Source organism: Poromitra crassiceps, assembly GCF_964638095.1.
Source record: "Poromitra crassiceps genome assembly, chromosome: 1".
Lineage (NCBI taxonomy): Eukaryota > Metazoa > Chordata > Actinopteri > Beryciformes > Melamphaidae > Poromitra > Poromitra crassiceps.
In genome coordinates this window covers 6,800,421-6,825,376 of record NC_139623.1, presented here as the reverse complement: position 1 = coordinate 6,825,376, position 24,956 = coordinate 6,800,421, and the positions used below count along the sequence as shown (strand labels likewise).

General features: G+C 44.8%; 1 protein-coding gene across 1 annotated transcript; it reads right to left on the bottom strand.

Annotated features, from left to right (window-relative positions):
- Nucleotides 1-16,531: 16,531 nt before the first annotated feature.
- Nucleotides 16,532-22,693, bottom strand: LOC310781641 (chemerin-like receptor 1). The gene is made up of 2 exons (XM_083642241.1): nt 22,600-22,693; nt 16,532-18,271 (listed from the first exon to the last, which is right to left on the bottom strand). Exons 1-2 carry the CDS (start codon nt 22,613-22,615, stop codon nt 17,328-17,330), a joined length of 960 nt encoding a protein of 319 aa, XP_083498367.1. The 5' UTR covers nt 22,616-22,693; the 3' UTR covers nt 16,532-17,327.
- Nucleotides 22,694-24,956: the final 2,263 nt, after the last annotated feature.

Below are 24,956 nucleotides of genomic sequence, written 5' to 3'. Positions count from 1 at the left end.
ACATTCACTCTCTTCCTCCTCCTCTGCCTGGTGCAGCCTACATTCACTCTCTTCCTCCTCCTCCCTGGTTCATTAGACAGTTCTGCAAATGTCTACAATTTTAAGCCCCCCTCTCTCTCTCTCTCTCTCTCTCTCTCTCTCTCTCTCTCTCTCTCTCTCTCTCTCTCTCTTTCCTCTTACAATATAAGTCTATGGGAGGGCTGTTCAAACCATGCCCTCTTTGAACTAACCACTCTTTCATACTTTAAGCTAGAAACTCCATTCAAACTTTAAATGGTTAATCACTTTTAGTACTCTATTCATTGACACCCTTTGTACTTTTTAGAAATCTCAGTTTAAGTTTTACACTTTTTTCAACCTTTATAATGGAATCCCATTTAAATTTAAACCAGTTTAAATGTTAATGTTTAATAACATTTTCTTATTCGATATGAGGTTAAGCAAATATTGTATTTTTGACTGGAAAATAATTGTTGATTTGAACCAAAATACTTTGTCAATTAATAGCCCTTTCGCTGCTGTCAGGTATGAATGCAGAACATGAAAAGGAACAATAGTGGTATCAACGTACAGTTTTACTTTATGCATGATTTGTTACAATTGCATCAAACAGCAGCAGTGAGTGGAATATGATATTATACCATTACAAGTCAATAGAAATAGCAACATCCTTGTGACAGGTAATGTTGAAGCTGAATGGAACCTATAAAGCTGACGTCCGTTGGGTCCAGTGAGGAGCAGGACGAGGCAGGCAACCAGTGAGGAGCAGGATGAGGATGCATGGCGAGGAAGGTAAGCAGCGCATGTGGATGTTGCAGATGTTGTGTATTGTCACTTAAAAACACGATTAAAACACGCTTTCAGACGGCAGCCCGTCTTTATTGTCACACAAACACACTACAACACATGCATGCGGCCACTACACACACTCATGCTGACGGTGGCCAGTGAAATTTGTCCTCTGCATTTGACCCATCCAGGCTTGTCCTTTCCTCCAGGGGACAGGCCGGGAGCAGTGGTCGCTATTTCTCGGGGGCCTTCATTGGACCATCATTGGACCAACTTCAGATGTTGTCGTCACTGGTCGGATGACGATCTTCTGCATCTTTTTAGTGGGGGGCTATGTACGGAGGAACCCCCTGGGGGGTACGGGGAGAACATGCAAACTCCACACAGAAAGGCACACGGGCGTACACTGCAGGGGCGCGCACATTGCAGTCGCTGGTACCCCAGGACACAATACCCACCTGGGACCACACTCCACCATTCTCACAGACCAGAGGGCCACCAGAGTCACCCTAGAACAGAGACATGCTTTGGTGTTGAGTAACAGGATACCTGAACAAGATAAAGCCTTTCATACGGCTTGAACTTTATTACTCTGCTGCTTTTTACACAGGATGCGGCTGGTTGACAGTATTTGTTTCACTCAAATCAGTTCCAGGGAAACATATTTGCAGCAAGAGCCTCAGATAGAAGATAGAGCTTTAGCCCCCGTTCACACAGGACGCCGAAGCAACGCTCAATGGAAGCTGTGCCTATACGCTGAACCCACAAGTTTCATTTAGGCGTCCATTTAGGGCCATACTGACTTAAATAAAGTAAGCGAAGGGCCACACGTTGGACTGATAACGGCCAACACTCCTGATTTTCGTGGGGGTCTCTCTATTTTTAACCCTCTCTCCCATGTGATTGGTAATTTCTCCTGTTAATCTCCTGATATCATAGTGATACAAATCAAATGGCTGTAGCGGATGAGATTTTTTAACATAATGTTGTCTTTTATTGACTTTTTGGGGGTTGTTTTGTTTTCCTCTGAGGACGTTGGGGGCCGGATTGAGATGGTCCGGGGGCCGGGGCCGGCCTTGGGGCCGCATTTTGCCCATGTGTGGTTTAGACTGATTCTCGTCCCTGAGCCTCATCTCTTTTGGACGCCTACTTTTATACATGGAGCACACACTTGACCCTGAACTCCATGGCCATTTCTCAATACCAAGAATGTGTTCTTGTTCTTGTGTTCTTGGGGAGAACGTTCTTGCTAGTCGTTCTTGGAAGAATGAACTTGCTAGGTCACAAGCACACATGACGCTGTTGGCAGTTTGAGACAATGCGTTCTTGACGGTATTGCGCAATACCAGTGCAGAGGCCGCCTGCAGTACTACACAAATAAAAAGCTCAGCTGATGTAGATGCAGCCAATTGTGCTCTGGAGCTTTTTTGCCATTTTTCGCCATAAATGTTGGTAAAGTGGCACTTATTGAAACCTACTACCCTGCTTGTAGGCATCAAAACGCTGCAGTGGAGTGATATATGTGTGTGTGTGTGTGTGTGCTGGCGCGGACTGCATAATCGGGCACGTCGGGCAAATGCCCGGTGGCCTGGCCTGGCCTGGCCTGCAAAAAAAAAAAAAAAAATTTGGTGCCCCCAGTCAGGCCACTCACTGAACAGCAGGCCAGGCGCTGCCTACTGGTTTACTAGTGGTTTTATTACTTTATTCAGGGTTAAAGTGGGTGCATCTCATTGTAAAATTGGACTCGGCCCAAATCTGGCTTCAAACGGCCCTACGGACGCCGGCACGCGCGTCAGCCCGTATCGGCCTGGCCTGCTTGCTATCTAATGCCCGGCCTGAATTAGAATCTCAGTCCGCCCCTGTGTGTGTGTGTGTGTGTATATATATATATATATATATATATATATGTGTGTGTGTATATATATATATATATATATATATATATATATGGTCCGAGTGAAATGTGATCATCAATTCTGTTCTCTTCTCCCCATCATGTATTCCGTGTGGCTTTACACAAAATATGGAAAAACATTGCATTTGCCACATTCATTTACTGATACAAATTATGTGCCTATTTTGTATGTTTGTGTAACATTACTTATGCATAATTAAAGGAAAACAACCATATCTAAAGGGGACGTCACTGTTGTACATATTATGTGTAATAAATAATCAAAATTAGGGGGGGGGGTAGTTATTCTAATTTTGTTTTGCTGCCGGGCAAACTCCTGCTTTGGGGCTTATATAGCCTAAGTCAGGGGTGGCCAAACTTTTTTGGTTGTGGGCCGCATACAGAAAAATATAAGGAGTCGCGGGCCAAACAATATTAAGCGCGGCAGTTTTCGCGGCAAAAAAATTGGACCAGAAAACCCTTGTGCCATCAAAAATTGAATTTCTACCTAAATATATATATGACACATAGTTTATTGATGCGCTCACCTATTACAATGGGTATTTCTGTATGTTATCAAATTTTCTTTTCCTGTGCCAACAGGTTAAGACAGAGATAATTTAACATAACATTAGTATTAAACATTAATTCATTTTTTTTTTTTTTTTTAATAAATAGACCATGTCAGGGTGCCCAATTATAACCCATTTTCAATGGTTTTAAATTGAAAAAACGAAATGGGGGGAAGGGTTAGGGTTTTTTTGTTTTTGTTTTTCAGTTTCTTTTTCTTAATGTTTTTGTTTTTCCGTTTTTTCCCCCGTTTTCGTTTTCGTTTTCGTTTTCCGTTTTAAACTTTGAAACAGAAAAACGGAAAAACGTTTTTAGCAATTTTTTTTTTTTTTTTTTTTTTACATTTTTTTTTTTTTGCTAAATTCATGGCGGGCCACTTAAAAACAGGCAGCGGGCCGCAGTTGGCCCACGGGCCGTAGTTTGGCCACCCCTGGCCTAAGTATTGTCTTGGCTGAACATGATTCCAATCAATGTTAAGGAATTCCCTTTTTATTTTACTTTTGTTTATGCCTACAAAGCAAATGTTACTTTGTACATGAGTTCTCCCCTGCAAGTGAGGTCTCTAGACCATATTTCAAGCTGAAGGCCATTCGTGCATAATCTAATCCGATCACCCCCTGACGTCAGTCAAGTTCTAGTATGATGTGGTCAGTCAAAGTCTTAGTATGACGCCTGTAATGACGTCAGATATGACGTCAGTTAATTCTCATATATATAGCAAGGGTTCTACGTCACCTCTCTCTCTCTGGCCGATCATAGCAGCAGCTTCACGGCAGTCCATCTCCCCTGAGCCGTCCTCCGAAGCGTTGTTTTGCAGCTGTTTTGCACCACATCTGCAGACCGAATCAGCACCCCCAAGTCCTCTTTCATCCCTGCGGATCTCTCAACGCTTCCCCACCCCACTCCTGGCATGTCGGATCCCGAGCCAGAGCAGTCCATGGACAGACAACAGCTTAAACAACGATACCCTGCCTGTTCCGGATCAGCCACGGAGTATTTGCCCTCCGAGACGCCTGACGACACCGGCGAAGCGGCCGTGCCACAGGCCGCCGACGTATGCCACGACGAGAAGGCACGGGGCGCGCCACTGCGACGGGCCGCGCCACAGCTCAGCCGATCCTGTCCCGGGTGTTCAGCTGCGTCCGCACCCAGGCTCCTCCAAGCAGGCATCACAGGCCGTTCCATTCCACGTCGCTTGTGGTCAGTTGCACGGCAGGCGCGGATCCCTCTCACCGGGCAGTTAAGTCTTTACTTTAACCGTAAATAAACGGGAGGTTGCGTGAGTAAAAGATGTCACGTCGCTGCCTGATGACGGTGACGTTATCACCGCACATTGTATATTTCATCCATAATCCTGTCAGCATGTTGTTGAGATCATCAAAAAAAAAAAAAAAAAAAAAAAAAAAAAACTTGGCTCATGGAGCACGTCTGGGCATCAGTTTGAGTGTCATAACCTTAAGACCGAAGTCAGACGGCCCAGGGGATGTTGACAGATCATCATCATTTTTCTTAACAGCAAAGCTTGAAACGTTTGCATTGAGGCCGTGTTGTTTATCACCACTCTGACAGTAACAGCGTCGTCGTTTACATTCACGCTGGCTGTCTCATTTCACGTTTTTTCCGCGTCAAGCTACCCAATCCTAACTCACCACTTCCTGTTAACGAATTTCAAGGTAAAACGCCTTTGGCGTTCCTGTTGACCATAAATAATACCAAAAGCTAAAACAGTTAATACAGTGACATGCTAGTCATGTAACAAGAGGCTGCGAAACCCACCGCTATATAACCATATAACCAACCATAACATATCACTGCGAGTTGCAAACTAGCAGTATATGGTGCATTTGCAAGGGGGTGAAACTATTTTATTCGTTTGTTAACCAGTTTCTTTATATCTCATGCATTAAGCATTTCATTTCAGCTCTAGGGTTGTGCCAGAATGAACAGTTTGCCCCATGGATCTCTTGGTCTGCCCAGAGCGTCCGAGACGATATGGCACTCCCGCATCAGTGCTGCAGGCCGGGTCCCGTCAACCACCGTGAATCTGCCCAGACTTCCCCATGGTCTGGCCTCAGCTGCGCCAGCAAGGCTATGAGCAGTCCGTAGCAAACAGGTGGTTGTTGGGAAAAAAGATGGTCGCTATCTGATGACATCATCACCGGCCGTCACCGTATCTTTTTCATGCAATAGCTACTAATAATGCTTGCATTCCCATGAATTATTGGCATCATGTAATCTTGAAATAATTTGTCCTTGAAAGGGTTAAAAAAAAAAAAAAAAGTGTTGAAGCTACTATTATAAGAATCTCGCATCGGGTGAATCATGTCTGCCTCTCCACCTAGCGATCCTGTCCATGTGTCATATTTATTTTCAGCTCATCAATCTCATCATGTGATGACTGCTCCGGATTCGGATTCTGGACTCCTCATCGCACAATTCGGTTCACCAGACAAACCACTAAGTAATCCAAGTCCAGCGCCAAGTCAAGTCATTAAGTCACCCAGGCCACAAGTCATCCAAGTCCAGCGCCAAGTCGGGAAGTCACTAAGTCACTGAGGCCAAGCTGGGAACCCCTAAGCCACTAAGTCACCAACCCCTAAGCCATCCCCTAAGCCACCAAGTCACCAACCCCTAAGTCATCCCCTAAGCCACTAAGTCACCAACCCCTAAGTCATCCCCTAAGCCACTAAGTCACCAACCCTAAGTCATCCAAGTCCAGCGCCAAGTCGGGAAGTCACTAAGTCACCGAGGCCAAGCTGGGAACCCCTAAGCCACTAAGTCACCAACCCCTAAGCCATCCCCTAAGCCACCAAGTCACCAACCCCTAAGTCATCCCCTAAGCCACTAAGTCACCAACCCCTAAGTCATCCCCTAAGCCACTAAGTCACCAACCCCTAAGTCATCCCCTAAGCCACTAAGTCACCAACCCTAAGTCATCCAAGTCCAGCGCCAAGTCGGGAAGTCACTAAGTCACCGAGGCCAAGCTGGGAACCCCTAAGCCACTAAGTCACCAACCCCTAAGCCATCCCCTAAGCCACCAAGTCACCAACCCCTAAGTCATCCCCTAAGCCACTAAGTCACCAACCCCTAAGTCATCCCCTAAGCCACTAAGTCACCAACCCCTAAGCCATCCCCTAAGCCACCAAGTCACCAACCCCTAAGCCATCCCCTAAGCCACTAAGTCACCAACCCCTAAGTCATCCCCTAAGCCACTAAGTCACCAACCCCTAAGTCATCCCCTAAGCCACTAAGTCACCAACCCCTAAGTCATCCCCTAAGCCACTAAGTCACCAACCCCTAAGTCATCCCCTAAGCCACTAAGTCACCAACCCCTAAGTCATCCCCTAAGCCACTAAGTCACCAACCCCTAAGTCATCCCCTAAGTCACTAAGTCACCAACCACTAAGTCATCCCCTAAGTCACTAAGTCACCAAACCCTAAGTCACTAAGTCACCAACCCCTAAGTCATCCTAACTCCTGGAAACAATCTACTCCCCATGGCTCGCTACATCAGGCTGAGGCCTCAGACTGGCCCCGGCTCCCCTGTTCCTCATCGCACCTCGTCACCACACGTCAAGATCCTGGTTCATCCTGTACCTCAAGCGGACGCTCCAGAATGGCAACCTCCCGATGAAGAACTACTCCAGCCACTCCTTCGGGATCGGGGCGGCCACCTCAGCCGCCGTGCAAGGAGTGCCCTCCGACTAAGTCACCCAGGCCAAGTTGGGAACCCCTAAGTCACTAAGTCACCAGTCGGGAAATCACTAAGTCACCCAGGCCAAGTTGGGAACCCCTAAGTCACTAAGTCACCAACCCCTAAGTCATCCAGCACCTCATGCGCTGGTCTTCATCAGCTCTCCAGCTACACCCGCCCGGAGCAGGCGGCCATACCGTGGCCCAAAGAACCCTCCTTCCTCAATCGGCGAGCATGGCAACAAACAGTGTCCCGGGCTCCGTGCCAAAATGTCTTGTTGGTGGTGGCTCCCCGAAAAGCACAGCGCCCAGTAGGCGCAGTAAATCTCCCGGATCATTTTTGGGAGAGAGAGAGAGTCGAGAGAGAGAGAGTCAGGGTCAGTCAGAGGGCCAAGTCGTGCGGCGCGCAAGGCCCGACCGAGCTGGGAAGCGCCAGCCGCAACGCAAGTAGGGGGATCAAGATCGAAGGCCCGACCGAGTTGGGAAGCGCCAGCCGCAAATAGCTGTAAGTCGCTAAAAGGTCGAAGGCCAGAAAAGTTCAATCAACTACCGGTGCCCGTAGATCTCAATTAACCGCCGGTAATCAGATCTTCCTTTTGGGGGATCTCCTAGCCTATGCAGATGCCCTCCTCTTGCCTCAAGAGCAGCGCCACCGGCTAATGGAGTCATGCGCCAAAGTATTTGCCATGCATGCCGATTGCTAAATAAAGTTCGTTAAATCCTACCAACTGGCCTCTCATGATTGAAGTGAGGTCTCTAGACCATATTTCAAGCTGAAGGCCATTCGTGCATAATCTAATCCGATCACCCCCTGACGTCAGTCAAGTTCTAGTATGACGTGGTCAGTCAAAGTCTTAGTATGACGCCTGTAATGACGTCAGATATGACGTCAGTTAATTCTCATATATATAGCAAGGGTTCTACGTCACCTCTCTCTCTCTGGCCGATCATAGCAGCAGCAGCTTCACGGCAGTCCATCTCCCCTGAGCCGTCCTCCGAAGCGTTGTTTTGCCCCACCCACCTCCCCAGTCCGCCACCAACGAGTCGTGACTCCTGATCCCCCACTGGGGGGGGATCTCCTAGCCTATGCAGATGCCCTCCTCTTGCCTCAAGAGCAGCGCCACCGGCTAATGGAGTCATGGGGGATCTCCTAGCCTATGCAGATGCCCTCCTCTTGCCTCAAGAGCAGCGCCACCGGCTAATGGAGTCATGTGCCAAAGTATTTGCCATGCATGCCGATTGCTAAATAAAGTTCGTTAAATCCTACCAACTGGCCTCTCATGATTGAAGTGATTTTGGTATAAATGGGCCATTGTATTTAAGCCAGCAGTAATCTTAGAATACTACCATTTCTACCATATACTGTATATATACAGTATATATATATGCAGAATATATCACTTTTTTTTTCATCACAGTACAGTAAAGAGGATAAATGTGATGTGTGTAGTTCTTCATAGATCTACAGTACTAGCATCTACATTTTGATCTCAAAGTGCACCAGATTGATGCATTTTACTTTTAAAATGTGCAAAATCTCTTTTGTCTATCTTTTGTGTTGATAGTTTGTGTATAGATGTTTGACCCATTAACTCACTAACTGGATGCCTTTCTCTAGACACACTGTGATTTGTGTATTTGAACATTCAAGAGTTTGATTAAAGTCCAAGGTCTTTTTTCCTCCCAAATCCAGAATTGCTTAATTGCTTCCTTAATTTCACACATTCTTCAATGTTTGCTTTTTTTCTTTTTTCTTATCATTTTGTAGCTATTCACAAAACTGAGCCTACAGACAGTCATTAGTTGTGATCAATCATATTTTATTTTATTTTACTTATTTATTATTGTTAGGGAATGGCTTTCATACAGACCTGCTTTAAGTTCTGTTAGAAAACACACTTGGGATTACATAAGCATTCATGATCAGGCTATGCAATGAAAATGATCAAAACACTGATATATATATTGCTGCGTTTTGTATGTATGTATGTATGTATGTATGTATGTATATATATATAATATATATGTGTGTGTGTGTGTGTGTGTGTGTGTGTGTGTGTGTGTGTGTGTGTGTGTGTGTGTGTGTGTATATATATATATATATATATATATATATATATATATATATATATATATATATATATATATATATATCTCTATCACAGAACTATGACACAAATCTAAGACCAATCAGAATGAAATGGAAAAATAATTGACAACATTGGTGATTTTACACTGTTTTTAGGGGTGCTCAAGCACACCTAAATTTCATCTCAGCATCCCTAAATAATAAACTCGACAAACCCACTCACTGGCACAGTCCAGGTTTGATAAGCTCACACAAGCTGTTTTTTACTGCATTCAAGATGTGGAGGAAAAATTCACTGCAATGTCCTGCTGATTCATCAATAATTAGATATCCGTTTTAAATGTTCATAGGAGGTTTTATTCACAATCATCTCTCTGCAGAGAGGTCTCCTCAGCACTACATTGTCTGAAAGAGCCCCGAATTATTGTTTACATCACATCATATACTGAAACTATCGCACCCGCCCTCCACCTTGGAGGGCAGTTCATTCAACCTCCCTCCAACTCAGTACTTCTCCATGACGTCCATAGTTAATCTGATGTTCACTAGAATACATAACAAATGTCTATTCCCACAGACACTTCCCAAAACAACACACAGGTTCTCACAGGAAAATTCTGTACAGCAATCTTCTGCAATGTGGTGAAGAACACAGTTCACAAAATACATCTTAGAATTGTCATAATTAATAATTAATCAATCAATACACACTTGATCAATAATTTGCCATGACAATTCCACACTTTTGATAAGAATAAATCATTATTATCAATATTAAAAATAAATTATTGATAAGAAACTATCAGTTCAAACACAGTCAAAGAAAACTAAAATAACTATCATCCTTAACTCGTTAGAAGAAAATGATTAATAAAAACGACTTCATCAATTTCAGTAAATGGTGTTACATCCAACATCTTCCTGTTCAAACTTTTAGCAAAATGTTGTCATTAGTCCTTACTTACTAAAATGAATCATTACTTTGCTAACAAACTTTTATCACGATAAAATGAATATACTGCTGTGCAATTAACAATAAGAAAACAACCTGTGAAACATCAAATGATAGGCTGTTTGCCTTTCTGCATAGATCAAAATTTCCCTCTGTGTTCACAATTACAATTAATAAATCCTCACTTAACTGCATTTCGGTTTATGGCTAAGTAAAACCACTGGAACTCAAATTTCACTTTTACTTGTATTACAATGTATCGCTTGCTCAAATCAAACTCTTGGCGATGCTAAATATCAAATCAAGCATGATTATTTACCCAGGATTTCATAGCATAAGCAAAGTGTGTCAGAGGCAAGATGGCCTTTTTATTGTTCCACACTTATATCACATTTCTGGTAAATGGGCTCCTGTTTGCCTTTTACTTGTTGCAGGTTACATTCAAATTAAGCCCTACTCGGTAGTTTAGAATATGTTTATATTCATTTAACACACAATTTGATTAATTACCCCCAACCCTGCTTAATACACAATTTGCACAACCTACAGAGCACATTAGTCAGATTAACCTCTATGTTTTGGGTTCCTTTCCAAGCATCCGGCAGACATACATCCCAAGTCGACTTTGGCATGTACTCTGCCCAAAAGCCGGGAAATGAACCCGCGACCTATCAGCTCACAAGTCATCTTACAAGTCCAAGTCATGTCTCAAGTCTTCCTCATCTCCGCTCTCTAGTCACACTGGAGTCCATTAACATTCCCTTCACAATCCCACACCTTTCACCGTTCCAAACATCACTCATTCACACTGTGTTCACACTTCCCCTGTCTCCTGTGGTTCCAAAACGCTTTTTAATACACATGATCACAGTTTTTACACAAACCACATAAGTACGACTCCAGTGTCTTACTCGCCAGGGGGAAACCGTCCCGAAGGATGCACTCGCCTGAGTGCACCACACTGTCCGTCCTCCGCCATCATCCCGTTTGTCCTCAAGCACACACATATGTATGTGTGTGTGTGTGTGTACTAAGCTAATTGTGCTGGTGGAGGATGCAGGCAGGTTGGGGGGGGCGTGAGGGAGGGGACCGTGGGGGGGGGGGGGGGGCGGGGGAGCAGGTAGGTTGGATCTCAGCATCCGATGTCCCAATCTGCTGTCCAATCTGATTGTCTCAGTCACACAGACACCCAAACACATTCATTCACAACAACACAAAATTTAAAAACAAACAAAAAGCAGAAACAAAAACAAAGGCTGCATACCCCCTTTGACAGATGCGTTATTTAACGCATGTGTCAATTAATTTAGCAGTGTGCTAAAGAGCCATTCTACAGAGACCAATACTATCTGAGGCCTTCTCACAGTCCTCTTGAGAAAATGTGTGTGTGCTGGCACTTGCTTATCTGGAACATACTGCACCGTTTCAAGGCAGGCCGAGGAGGGGGGGGGGGGAAAGAGAAATCTCAGTGTCTGTTCACAAACATTTACCTTTTCACTTGGCAAATAAGGGTTTTCCAGGCTAAATAATCACTTTTCCTAAAAAAAAACATAACTTTTATTTAACAGCACTGTAGTAATGCAAAAAAAAGTACTTTTGCTCTGTGTGCATTGCATATACATAATGTGTGCAGTGTGTGATTCTCTTGCTAAAACAATGGTTTCTCAAACAGCTGTAACATGCAAATGTTCATGTGTGTCATTACTTATCTGCTCATAATTGGTGTCTTTGGAGGAAGTTCTGCTGTGAACCCTCCACCCTCAACTGGCTTGCGTCTCCGGCCGTGTCAGTCTCTCCCCTGTTATTGACCAGCGCCTCACACCTTCTCCGCTCCGTCTTGATTCGCTTTGTTGAGTCCTCTCCGCTGTTAAACTGTCCAGGTCGGTAAACACAGCGCATTGTTCATATCCAAGGGCAGATGCTATCCTGCTGGCGTCAACCTCCGGGCCAAGCTATGAATGGGAAACTCAACGGCAGTTATATATTCTTTTACAGCAAGCAAACCACTCAATGATGCATTTCTTTAGGCCGTCACACCGGTGTGGTCAAACACTTACACGGGAGGGAGAGATAAATCTCTCCCATTGCTGGCCGCTAGCTGCGGTGTTCAGAGCTGTAGTGGCTGCGGATGTTGCTGCCGTCGGTTCCCTGGCTGAAGCCTGCCCTGAGTGGTGATGGTCTGCGCTTGAGCCTGGACTGCTGGTGGTCTTCAGTGTAGTTGAGCCTGGCGCTGACTCTCAGTCTGCTACATGATGGTGGTGAGGCGCGGCCAACTCCAGGTCGAGACCTTTTTAACACGTTGAGTGCCAAGGACGAGATATCTCGGCTTACATAATCCAACCGTTGAGTGCCAAGGACGAGATATCTCGGCTTACATAAACATTTTTTTTTTTTGACGGTGGGACATCGATCAACCCCTTTTACGTCTCCTACACCAGAATTGGAGGTATTGAATGTGTATAATCTATTTTACCGACCCACTGAGTGTCGACATGTCTCTCCACAGTAGAAAGAGGCGACCCAAAACTGGACGGAAAAGCGCGAGGAAGCCGTTCTCATACTGTAAAATTGATGGCGAAAACGCTTTCACTTTCGCGCTGATGCACAGCGGTGGCAACGGTGGGGGGTTCCAAGAATAGATTGGATGCACACTTTGAAACACGCAGCATAAATATGACCAGAATCGCATCAAAGCTCTCAACCAAAACTCCACGAAACGAGCGAGTCCACCCAGACTTCCTCAAACAGCGGCCGCGCAAACAGGCAGCAGCCAGGCAGCAGCAACTTCGTTGTGACACGCCCGCTGGAGAGCCAGTGAGGCAGGAGGAGAACACACACGGAGGGAGGAGTTGGAAGCAGAGGGGGGTTTCCTGCTGTTATGGAGGAAATTACTGTTCAAAACTATTGTTTAGATGTCTGACTCTTACTGATGCCAAAAATGAATGGTTAAAGTGACTGTTCTATCGAATTTCACAAAAAGCCGTTTATCTCTGAATAATTTTTCTGACGCTGAAACCATGCTGTATTCAACTGCTAATGCTTACATAACTACTAACTCTACAAACTAACTCTTTTAGACAGAGAAAGCACACATTCTATTAGTTCTTTTTAGATGATTGGTGTTCACGAAGTCTTAAAGGAGAATTTCGGTTTTTTTTAACCTGGAGCCATTTCCTGGCATTAATTATGATTTGGCCACTCACCTAGCGATGTCTGCAGCGTTTCTGGGCGTCCTAGCGTTGTTTTGAGATCAATATCGTCCAAGTCAGTCGTAAAATGGAGTTGATTTGGGGCCAAGTGGTAGCCTGTATTTCCTGCATCTAAATAGCTATTTTTCTTCCCGTTTTCGCCACATATCGCCGTAATCTGATCCGTCAACATCCAGCCAAGTGTTATTTCACCCCAGGCTGTTTCCTGGAGTGCACAGGGATCAAATTACCTCAAACGTGATCTAGGTCACCAAGTCTCGTGAAGTCCCGCGATACTTTCCTGTCGACTGGCCAAATACAGGCAGGACGCTTTGCGGTCGTGGTTTTAGCGTAACCTATGTGGGGTTTGGCGTAACCTATGTGGGATTCGAAATAACGAAGGTTATGCCAAATGATTTGGCCACTCACCTAGCGATGTCTGCAACGTTTCTGGGCGTCCTAGCGTTGTTTTGAGATCAATATCGTCCAAGTCAGTCGTAAAATGGAGTTGATTTGGGGCCAAGTGGTAGCCTGTATTTCCTGCATCTAAATAGCTATTTTTCTTCCCGTTTTCGCCACATATCGCCGTAATCTGATCCGTCAACATCCAGCCAAGTGTTATTTCACCCCAGGCTGTTTCCTGGAGTGCACAGGGATCAAATTACCTCAAACGTGATCTAGGTCACCAAGTCTCGTGAAGTCCCGCGATACTTTCCTGTCGACTGGCCAAATACAGGCAGGACGCTTTGCGGTCGTGGTTTTAGCGTAACCTATGTGGGGTCTGGCGTAACCTATGTGGGATTCGAAATAACGAAGGTTATGCCAAACCCCACATAGGTTACGCCAAACCCCACATAGGTTACGCTAAAACCACGACCGCAAAGCGTCCTGCCTGTATTTGGCCAGTCGACAGGAAAGTATCGCGGGACTTCACGAGACTTGGTGACCTAGATCACGTTTGAGGTAATTTGATCCCTGTGCACTCCAGGAAACAGCCTGGGGTGAAATAACACTCGGCTGGATGTTGACGGATCAGATTATGGCGATATTTGGCGAAAAAGGGAAGAAAAATAGCTATTTAGATGCAGGAAATACAGGCTCACACTTGGCCCCAAATCAACTCCACTTTACGACTGACTTGGACGCTATTGATATCAAAACACCGCTAGGACGCCCAGATATGCCGCGGGGATCGCCTGGTGAGTGGACAAATCATAATTAATGGCAGGAGATGGCTCCAGGTTCGAAAAAACCGAAATTCTCCTTTAACAGAAAAGAATCCTCGGCTCTTGTAAAATGAGCCAGAATCCTCAAAAAAAAAACTGGCAGAACCTACCTACAGCATTGAAAAAAGGGCTGGCAGTCAATGTGTTAAGACACATTAAGAGACACTAGCGAAAGATTAAACTCCTCACATGATAAGTGTATGTATGTATGGTATGTATGTATTGCTTCTTACAGACAGCAATATAGGAGAATACTGTCCTTTCTCTTCCCCTTCATAATAAATGTGTTAGTGTTGTTTTCTGTGGTTTTTCAAAACCACCTAGACCATAACTTTTATACAGTCTATATTTCCCTCTAAATGTGGCGTGTAGGTCTGCTTGAGATAAATGTGCTCTCCTGGTGTGTATTTAGACCGTTGCAAATACAAACCCATAGCTCCTTGTGAGCTTTCTCTAAACAGCTGTGGTTTTGTTTGTGTGTGCGAAATCAAAACCAATACCTTGTGGTATTACCAATAAAAACAAAACAACAACCAATCCCTCTTTTGTAGGCAGGTATAGGTTAAAATAAAACACACTGTGGATCCACATAACAAAATAAACAGCCCCGCTTGTCCCCTGCCGGCCGGCTTATCTACACACATATGAACGTTTAAGCCCCAAAACAAAAAGTTTAATTTGAACGTTTAGCCCCAAAACAAAAAGTTTAATTTGAACGTTTAGCCCCAAAACAAAAAGTTTAGCTTGAGCATTTAGCCCCAAAACAAAAAGTTTAGTTTGTGATTTTTCTTCCTCTAATTTTTCTCATTCAGAAATTTCTCATTCATATCTCAGTCATTTCCCATTCATTTCCCATTCATTTTTCTCATTTTTTTTTCTTCCTCAATGAGCCTCACTGCTCAGTTTCACCCACACTTTCCCTTTTTTTTTGGTTTTCTTTTTTTTTGTTCAAAGGAAAAAGACCTCTTGAAAACAACCTTTCTTTTTTTCTCTTTTTGCAAATGAATGGTAAGAATTTTCCCAATGCTTTAAATTTGTAATTGTATCCCTTCTATTATAACTACATATAATTTATACCTCCTTTCGCAACGCTCAGGTCTGGGTATGTGTTTTTTTCCACTTTATACTGCAGTTTTTAGACGCCAAGTATACCTTTCAACCCGCGTCGACGCTAAGTAATACCTTTCAACCCGCGTCTTACTATTTGCCCGTCGACAAACAGGCCGATTTTTTTCTCTAAATCTTGCCCAAAACGAGTCGGCTCTAGTAAGTTACCTTACGCGTGCGCCTCCTACTAACGCAACGCCTCACCCTCTCGGCAGTGAGTATATCCGAAACGGCGATAGTGAGTTTTATCTAATATTATCTCACGCGAGCATCCCCAGGATACATCGCACTCCCCTCAAAGGCAAAAGATTGCCCAGGCAGAAGTTACATCCGTTCTCCACTACACAATCCCCCAGACCTGCAGCTTTTAACAGTAGTTACAATTGTCTATTTTTAGAACCAATTGTATAACATTATTCTAAATTTCACAGCTACTCAATTTGACATAAAATTGATCAATCAACATTGCACTCAGTGTGTATTTGCCTCACCAGGTTCCGCAGATCACAGCGCTGGGCTACATTCCTCCGCATGTCGACTCCTGCTCTCTTAGCATTAAGCGAGGTTTCAGGTCCAACTCTAGCAGGAGGTTATCACCAGTCGACATGCCAGAGGTCCGCATCCCACAGGTGAGATCCCGGACGAGCCCCCAAGTTGTGGAGGAAAAATTCACTGCAATGTCCTGCTGATTCATCAATAATTAGATATCCGTTTTAAATGTTCATAGGAGGTTTTATTCACAATCATCTCTCTGCAGAGAGGTCTCCTCAGCACTACATTGTCTGAAAGAGCCCCAAATTATTGTTTACATCACATCATATACTGAAACTATCGCACCCGCCCTCCACCTTGGAGGGCAGTTCATTCAACCTCCCTCCAACTCAGTACTTCTCCATGACGTCCATAGTTAATCTGATGTTCACTAGAATACATAACAAATGTCTATTCCCACAGACACTTCCCAAAACAAGACACAGGTTCTCACAGGAAAATTCTGTACAGCAATCTTCTGCAATGTGGTGAAGAACACAGTTCACAAAATACATCTTAGAATTGTCATAATTAATAATTAATCAATCAATACACACTTGATCAATAATTTGCCATGACAAAGACACTTCAGAACTTGGAAGAAATCTTCAGTGCCCAGGGGCCCCTGGGGGTGCTAATCTGGCCTTGCCTAGTCGGTGCAGTAGTGCCTCTTCTGGCCGGTCGGGGCACCTGTTCGGGGGGAGGGGAACTGGAGGCAATAGCGTGATCCTCCCACACACTACGTCCTGCCGGGGAAACGCCTCGCTGTCAGGTGAAAATGATTTGATTGGATAGATTTTATGTAATGCCTTATCTGGAGCCTTGTAAGGCTAGGCTCTGAAGATGTAAAATAGACTTTCGACCTATTATTGGTACTCAAAGTACCATTACATTTGTTTACAGAGAATTTATAACACAGTAAGCTATCTTACATTATCAACACAAGCCCATTCACATGTCTGCCTATACATATGCCTATACTCATCACTCTGCACACGGTTCACCTTGAGAATAGAAAAGGGCTCCAATGCCATGATTTTGTACTGAGGCTGAGTTATTTGCTCATGGTTTCATTACAGAAAGGCATGACCCTGGCTGCTGGATGTTGGGGTCTTCTTGTCTACATTCAGTGTTCATTCTCCTCTGTGGAAGTGACGTTGTCTGTGATGGTTTTGGTTAAGGGCGTGAATGCGACCTTCCTCTCTGTAGGTGGATCAGAGTCTGACTTCCGGGAAATCCGTGAGAGTTGCGAAGCCAGAGAGCGAGATGACGCAAATGACAAGTGGTCCTATGCCAAGCCAGACTCGAACACCAAGCATATAGACTGCTTGAGCCTTCTCTGGAATTCATCGTACAAGAAGACATAGAGGATGGGGTTCAGGCAGCTGTTGAAAAAGGCCAGGCATACAACCAGGTTACCTCCATTCATCAAAACACGCTGAATGACTCTGTTGCCATTAGCCTGCAATTCTAAAAACTGAAACACATGGAAGGGCAACCAGCAGAGAAGGAATGAAAGGATGATCGCAACGATGATTCGGAAGGTTCTCCCTTTCCTTCCTCTATGGAGGCGCCTTGCCCGTACGGTGATGGCAACATAACAGAGAGTCATGACTAGGAGGGGGATGAGGAAGCCCACAACAAAGCGGAACGTGATGGCGGTGGTGCGCCATTTTTGAAATGACACAGAATAAACACATAGAGTTTTGCCTAACCAACCCACCCGAACCTCCCGAAAAATGGCGTAGGGTAAGCTGCAGGCCACAGCAGCCAGCCAGATAACAACGCATATCAGCTGAGCTTTGCGCGGGGTGGGCTTGTTTTTGGCCCACGCCACCACCCAGGTGGACAGGCAGCGATCCAGACTTATGCCCATCAGGAGGAAGATACTGGCAAACATGTTGACTACCATCACTAAGCTGTTGAGCTTGCACATTAAATCTCCAAAAGGCCAGTTGTAAGATTGGGAGATGTAAACGATCTGCAGAATCAGGAAGGCAGTGAAGATGAAGTCAGCCAGGGCCAAGTTGAGAAACCAAACTGAGTTGACGGTTCTCTTCATCCTGAACCCCGTCACATAGATGACCAGACCATTGCCTATAGTCCCAAGCACAAATACCACACAGTAGATGACGATGAAGAAGATCTCCTTGTTGCCGAGACCAGGTGGCTTAGATGGAGCTGCAGCACGCTGCATTGGTGCTACAGTGGCCCGGAAGCCTTCATAGGAATCTAAGAAAGATGACACAAGTGTTACACAACATGCCCTGAACACTTGATGATAATCTAGTTATTTGTAGTTATTTTGACATTGAACATGTGAAAGCTGGGACTGGGAGTAGGCTACTGTAATCTTTGACAGAATTAGGCTATTGCATTTTTAACTCATTGGCTGCCAGCCATTTCTGGAAAACGGACGCTCCCAGTGCCAGCCCTTTCAGAGCGTTTTCAGTGATTTCTCAAGACCCACATAATATTGTGTGATATTACTATGTAAACACCGAACACGCCCAAAGAACGATGAGACTCTCTTGTATCATCAGCAAAAAAAAGTTTATTTATATAATTTTCCGTTCTTTAGTTACCAGCAGTAGAAGATAGGTTGGTTTCACCAAAAACAGATGTTTCAAACTAGAACCTGAGATAATGAGCCTTTTGCATTTCAAGCACATCACTGACTCTGAAGCTAATATTTTCTGATGTAGTGACACCTCAAATATCTGAAGAGTAATTTCCTTCAATATAACAGCAAAAACAAAGGAATTTTGATGGCAAAATAATATTTTTTAGCTGCAACCAGCAGCGCTGGCCCCTGCGTGCGCAGACCCTACACCTTCTTGCTCGTCTTGATTTACTGCTGGTGGGCATCAGGTATTCTAGCTTGTGTTTGCCAATCTGTCCATCGAGCCTGCTGTCTGGGTCGGTGCTGTATGGTGCCCTGCGTGCCCCACCCCCCTCAACTGCAAACTCCTCCTCCGTGGGAGTGTCTGTGGTGGCTCTCTGCTGCACGAATTTTCTGCTGCACGTTTCAAAGTGCGCTGCACCCAGGTCTATTTTCACAGCGCTCCGCCGTTTTTGTGCGCCGGCTCCCAGCGCTTCCAGCTGAGAATAATTTAACTTTTCAGAAAGACGCTGGTGTCGGGTGCTCCTTTTCTGGCAACTAATCATATGGAGAAACTATCGCAACAGAGACAGAAAGGCTCAATTGTGGCAGCAGATTGGCTGCTGTTCACAGCTAAGGTTACAGCATGCATCGGTTTCCGTTTCCCCATGGCTTCTTCTACTCTTTTTCCTCACCTTTCTCTAATCCGGAGAGCACTGTCGCCACCTAATGGGTCCGTAAAATAGCTTATACACCTTCAAAATCCCCCATACTTTTACAGGAGATGCATCAGGCTTTGATCCACGTCCCACCGTCAAAAAACGCAATTGACGTCTTTAGACGTCAATGGCACTCTACGTTACTATTTGAATTGACGTCTTTAGACGTCAATGGCACTCAATGAGTTAAGGTATCATTTGAACCTCTTAAAAGGAAATCTGTATTGGTTGGTTGCACAATGCACATACACATAGCTTTGCAAACCACCAATTACTTCACACTGGAAGTAGTTGAACTACAGCCAAACTAGCATAGGGAGAAATCTAGTTTTGTTAACTAAAGCTTAGAAAAGTATTAGCCATGGCCGGAGGCATTATGTTTTCGGGTTGTCGTATACGCCCGATGCTCATTAACGCGATGTCTCCGGAATGCCTTGCCTGAATTTTCAAATTGAGCTCAAACGTCTGTTTTTACTCAACGATGAACTGAGTAGATTTTGGTGGTCAAAGTTCAAGGTCACTGTGACCTCACGCATGTCCAATCCATCAAGGAAGGGGGGCGGTGCTAGGTAAGGGGACATAGCTATGGATAGGAAGGTCATAGAGAGTTGCGATTCGAGGGGTGAGTAGAGGGTGTAGGTGGTGGGAGGGGGCGTGGTGAGGGAAAGGGGCTGGGCTAGGGAAAAGGTGCCATAGCTAGGGATAGGAAGGTCGTAGAGAGTCAGGGTTCAAGGGTTGGGTAGAGGGAGTTGCTAGGGGGAAGTGGGTGGTAGGAAGGGGGACGGGGCTGGGGAGAAGGGGCCGTAGCTAGGGATAGCATAGCAAGCTCGCAGAGAGTCGGGGTTCGAGGGACGGGTAAGGGGAGTGGCTGGGGGGGATGTGGGTGGTGGGAGGGGCATAGTGAGGGAAGGGGTGCGGCCAGGGGAAAGAGTTCGTAATTAGGGATAGGAAGGTCCAGAGTCATGGTTCGAAGGGTGGGTACTAGGGGCCATTCCTCCTGCCCACCCCTCGAATCCCGACTCTCTACGCCTATCACCTTTGTATGCTAGCTATGGCCCCCTTTCCCTAGCCATGCCCCTTTCGCTGCCCCACACCCCTCCCACCACCCACAACCCTGTAACCACTCCCCCTACCCACCCCTCCAATCCCGACTCTACAACCTTCCTATCCCTAGCTATGGCCCTTTTACCTAGCCCCGCCCCCTTCCTTGATGGAATGGACGGATGTATGGTCACAGTGACCTTGAACCAAAATCTAATTAGTTGATCATTGAGTCCAAGTGGATCTTTGAGCCATTCCAAGCACAGATTGCACAGAATCTTCTTTTCTGTCTCACCACTGTGTGACAGGTGTCAAGTGTCAGAGGGCACACTATCTCATGCCTTCTGGTTCTGCCCTTCACTAATGGGGTTCTGGGCCAAAATATTTGACTGGTACTCTAAGGCCTACAAAATAACCCTACAGCCGGAGGCAGAACTCGCCATCTTCGGCTGCTCGGAGTCCTCTCTGAACTTCCCCACGGCTGTGCAACAGTCTCTGACACGGGGGACAATTTTAGCAAAAAAGCTCATTTTGAAGGAATGGAAGTCCTCCTCTTCACATGAAGACCTGTGGTTGACGGACATGACCTCTGTTATACGGATGGAGAGACTTAGGTTTCTGAGGACCAACTCACTTAAAAGGAGGAGGCTAAAATGCACTAGCATGAGTGTGGTGTGCCGGGGACCGCAGATCTGGAACGAGCTCGATGAAAGTTTGAAAACCTCACGCTCCATCTACACATTTAAACACAACCTCAAGAAACAACTGCTATGCTCTTACCTGTTTTCGTAACATACTTTCATCTTGAATCCCAATGCCAAGTAACAACTGTGGAGCCCATATTCATATTTGTATTTGAAATGTTTATACTCACCTTGAACTGCAACCTCAATTAACTCCATAATTATATTTGTACTCGAATGTGTAACCCCAAGTAATAATTGTTTTGTCCACAAATTGATCTGGGATCTCTTATCTGTAGTATGAATGAGATGTCTGTAATATATGTAGGCCACATCCCCTCCTTGTTCCTTGTTTTTTGTTCCTTGTTTTTTGTTATGGCCCCAACCATAAGCTTTAAATAGCTTCTATGGGGACCATGTTCACATATTATGCATTACTCATTAGTTCCAATGTTGTTATTTTATGCATATGTGTGAATAAAAAACTCAAACTCAAAATGTTTTCCACCATTTGGGACCCGTTTCTAGCCTACCTCGACGAGGTTAGGGACGGGTGACTTGCCTGACTGCTTTCTCATGGACCCCTTGCGTGGGATCCCGGGCGTGGCACCTTATGCGGCTGGTAATCACCTTGTAATATTGAATGTTGATGATATAAGTATGTTTTTTGTTTCCTTTCCTGTGTCTGAGCGTGTTTGTTTGTTTTATTTGTGCATTGTTCAGAAAAATTCAAAAATAAAATACTGTATATATATTTAAAAAAAAGTGGATCTTTGAGCCAAATTTGAAGTAATTTCCTCAAGGCGTCTCTGAGACGCATGCAACGGGTGGTCGTGAGGTCACAATGACCTTGAACCTTTGATGACCAAAATCTAATCAGTTCAGGCTTGAGTCCAAGTGGCCAAAAAAAAAAACTTCAAGGCGTTCCTGAGATATCACGTTACAGAGCATTGAACAGACAACCCGAAAACATAATGCCTCCTGCCACAGCTATCGCCGGTGGAGGCATACAAATGTAGTTGAACTACCAGGGAGCTACTGCAAAATGTAGTTAAACTAGTTAGTTTAATTCCATGTAGTTCACTACTCCCCAACACTGTTCATAACTACAATGATGCACACAAGACAACTATTCCTCCTGGACTAAAAGCATGCAACATTCAATTTCACAGTGCTGAATTGAAAGAAAAAGTCACAGAATACTTTGTACTAAATTGCAAGATGTGTTTTTTCACTCATTTCACCAAATGCAGGTGTTACTATCACAGATAATCCAGATACCAGCTTTGGAGCCTACCTAAATATGTTTGTGCAGGAAATAATTCTTTTCAGATCAGTTCTGCAAGACTGCAACAAATCATGATATACACAACCTTGCTTTTGATGCATCTCAATAAGCTTATGCAATACTTATATATTTGTAAATTATATGTTTGAAGTCAAATGATATGTTAAGTCAAAGCATATTATTGCATTATGCCCCTATACTTTAAGTGCGGATTTGGAGCATCTTACCTGTCCCCATATTCATGCTGTGATGACAATGATTGTCTTTCTGTCCAAAGTGATTTTAATCTCTGCCCCTCTGCCTGGTGCAGGCTATATTCACTCTCTTCCTCCTCCTCTGCCTGCTGCAGCCTACATTCACTCTCTTCCTCCTCCTCCTCTGCATGGAGCAGCCTACATTCACTCTCTTCCTCCTCCTCCCTGGTTCATTAGACAGTTCTGCAAATGTCTACAATAGCCCAGTAATGTAACTTGACCTCTTGCAAATTGTGACAAAAACGAATCCAATGGATTTCGTGTTCTGCATGACAAAAAAGTCCTAATGAATTGTAAGGGGAACTTTTTAAAATCACCTAAAATCACCTGTGATCCTACCAAAAAGACAATTTTAAGCCTCTCTCTCTCTCTCTCTCTCTCTCTCTCTCTCTCTCTCTCTCTCTCTCTCTCTCTCTCTCTCTCTCTCTCTCTCTCTCTCTCTCTCTCTCTCTCTCTTTGACACTTTTTTCAACCTTTATAATGGGATCCCATTTAAATTTAAACCAGTTTAAATGTTAATGTTTAATAACATTTTCTTATTCGATATGAGGTTAAGCAAATATTGTATTTTTGACTGGAAAATAATTGTTGATTTGAACCAAAATACTTTGTCAATTAATAGCCCTTTCGCTGCTGTCAGGTTGGCATGAATGCAGAACATAAAAAGGAACAATAGTGGTCTCAACAGTTTTACTTTATGCATGATTTGTTACAATTGCATCAAACAGCAGCAGTGAGTGGAATATGATATTATACCATTACAAGTCAATAGAAATAGCAGCATCCTTGTGACAGGTAATGTTGAAGCTGAATGGAACCTATAAAGCTGACGTCCGTTGGGTCCAGTGAGGAGCAGGACGAGGCAGGCAAGCAGTGAGGAGCAGGATGAGGATGCATGGCGAGGCAGGTAAGCAGCGCATGTGGATGTTGCAGATGTTGTGTATTGTCACTTAAAAACACGATTAAAACACGCTTTCAGACGGCAGCCCGTCTTTATTGTCACACGAACACTACAACACATGCATGCGGCCACTACACACACTCATGCTGACGGTGGCCAGTGAAATTTGTCCTCTGCATTTGACCCATCCAGGCTTGTCCTTTCCTCCAGGGGACAGGCCGGGAGCAGTGGTCGCTATTTCTCTGGGACCTTCATTGGACCATCATTGGACCAACTTCAGATGTTGTCGTCACTGGTCGGATGACGATCTTCTGCATCTTTTTAGTGGGGGGCTATGTACGGAGGAACCCCCTGGGGGGTACGGGGAGAACATGCAAACTCCACACAGAAAGGCACTTTCGACGAGATAGCCCACCTGGGCAGTAGGCACTTATTCACTTAGTTGGAAGCAACAGTCTGGTCGATCCAGCGGTGCAGATAGGACACACGGGCGTACACTGCAGGGGCGCGCACATTGCAGTCGCTGGTACCCCAGGACACAATACCCACCTGGGACCACACTCCACCATTATCACAGACCAGAGGGCCACCAGAGTCACCCTAGAACAGAGACATGCTTTGGTGTTGAGTAACAGGATACCTGAACAAGATAAAGCCTTTCATACGGCTTGAACTTTATTACTCTGCTGCTTTTTACACAGGATGCGGCTGGTTGACAGTATTTGTTTCACTCAAATCAGTTCCAGGGAAACATATTTGCAGCAAGAGCCTCAGATAGAAGATAGAGCTTTAGCCCCCGTTCACACAGGACGCCGAAGCAACGCTCAATGGAAGCTGTGCCTATACGCTGAACCCACAAGTTTCATTTAGGCGTCCATTTAGGGCCTTAAATAAAGTAAGCGAAGGGCCACACTTTGGACTGATAACGGCCAACACTCCTGATTTTCGTGGGGGTCTCTCTATTTTTAACCCTCTCTCCCACTGTGATTGGTAATTTCTCCTGTTAATCTCCTGATATCATAGTGATACAAATCAAATGGCTTTAGCGGATGAGATTTCTTAACATAATGTTCTCTTTTATTGACTTTTTGGGGGTTGTTTTGTTTTCCTTTGAGGACGTTGGGGGCCGGATTGAGATGGTCCGGGGGCCGGGGCCGGCCTTGGGGCCGCATTTTGCCCATGTGTGGTTTAGACTGATTCTCGTCCCTGAGCCTCAGCTCTTTTGGACGCCTACTTTTATACATGGAGCACACACTTGACCCTGAACTCCATGGCCGTTTCTCAATACCAAGAATGTGTTCTTGTTCTTTAGTAGAGCAGATAATTGCAAATATAGCAAGAATCGTTCAAATAGTGATACAAGCATGAAATTTGGTACATATACTCTTCAAATCCCACTCTTTTCAAAAATACCGCTGGCCACGCAAAA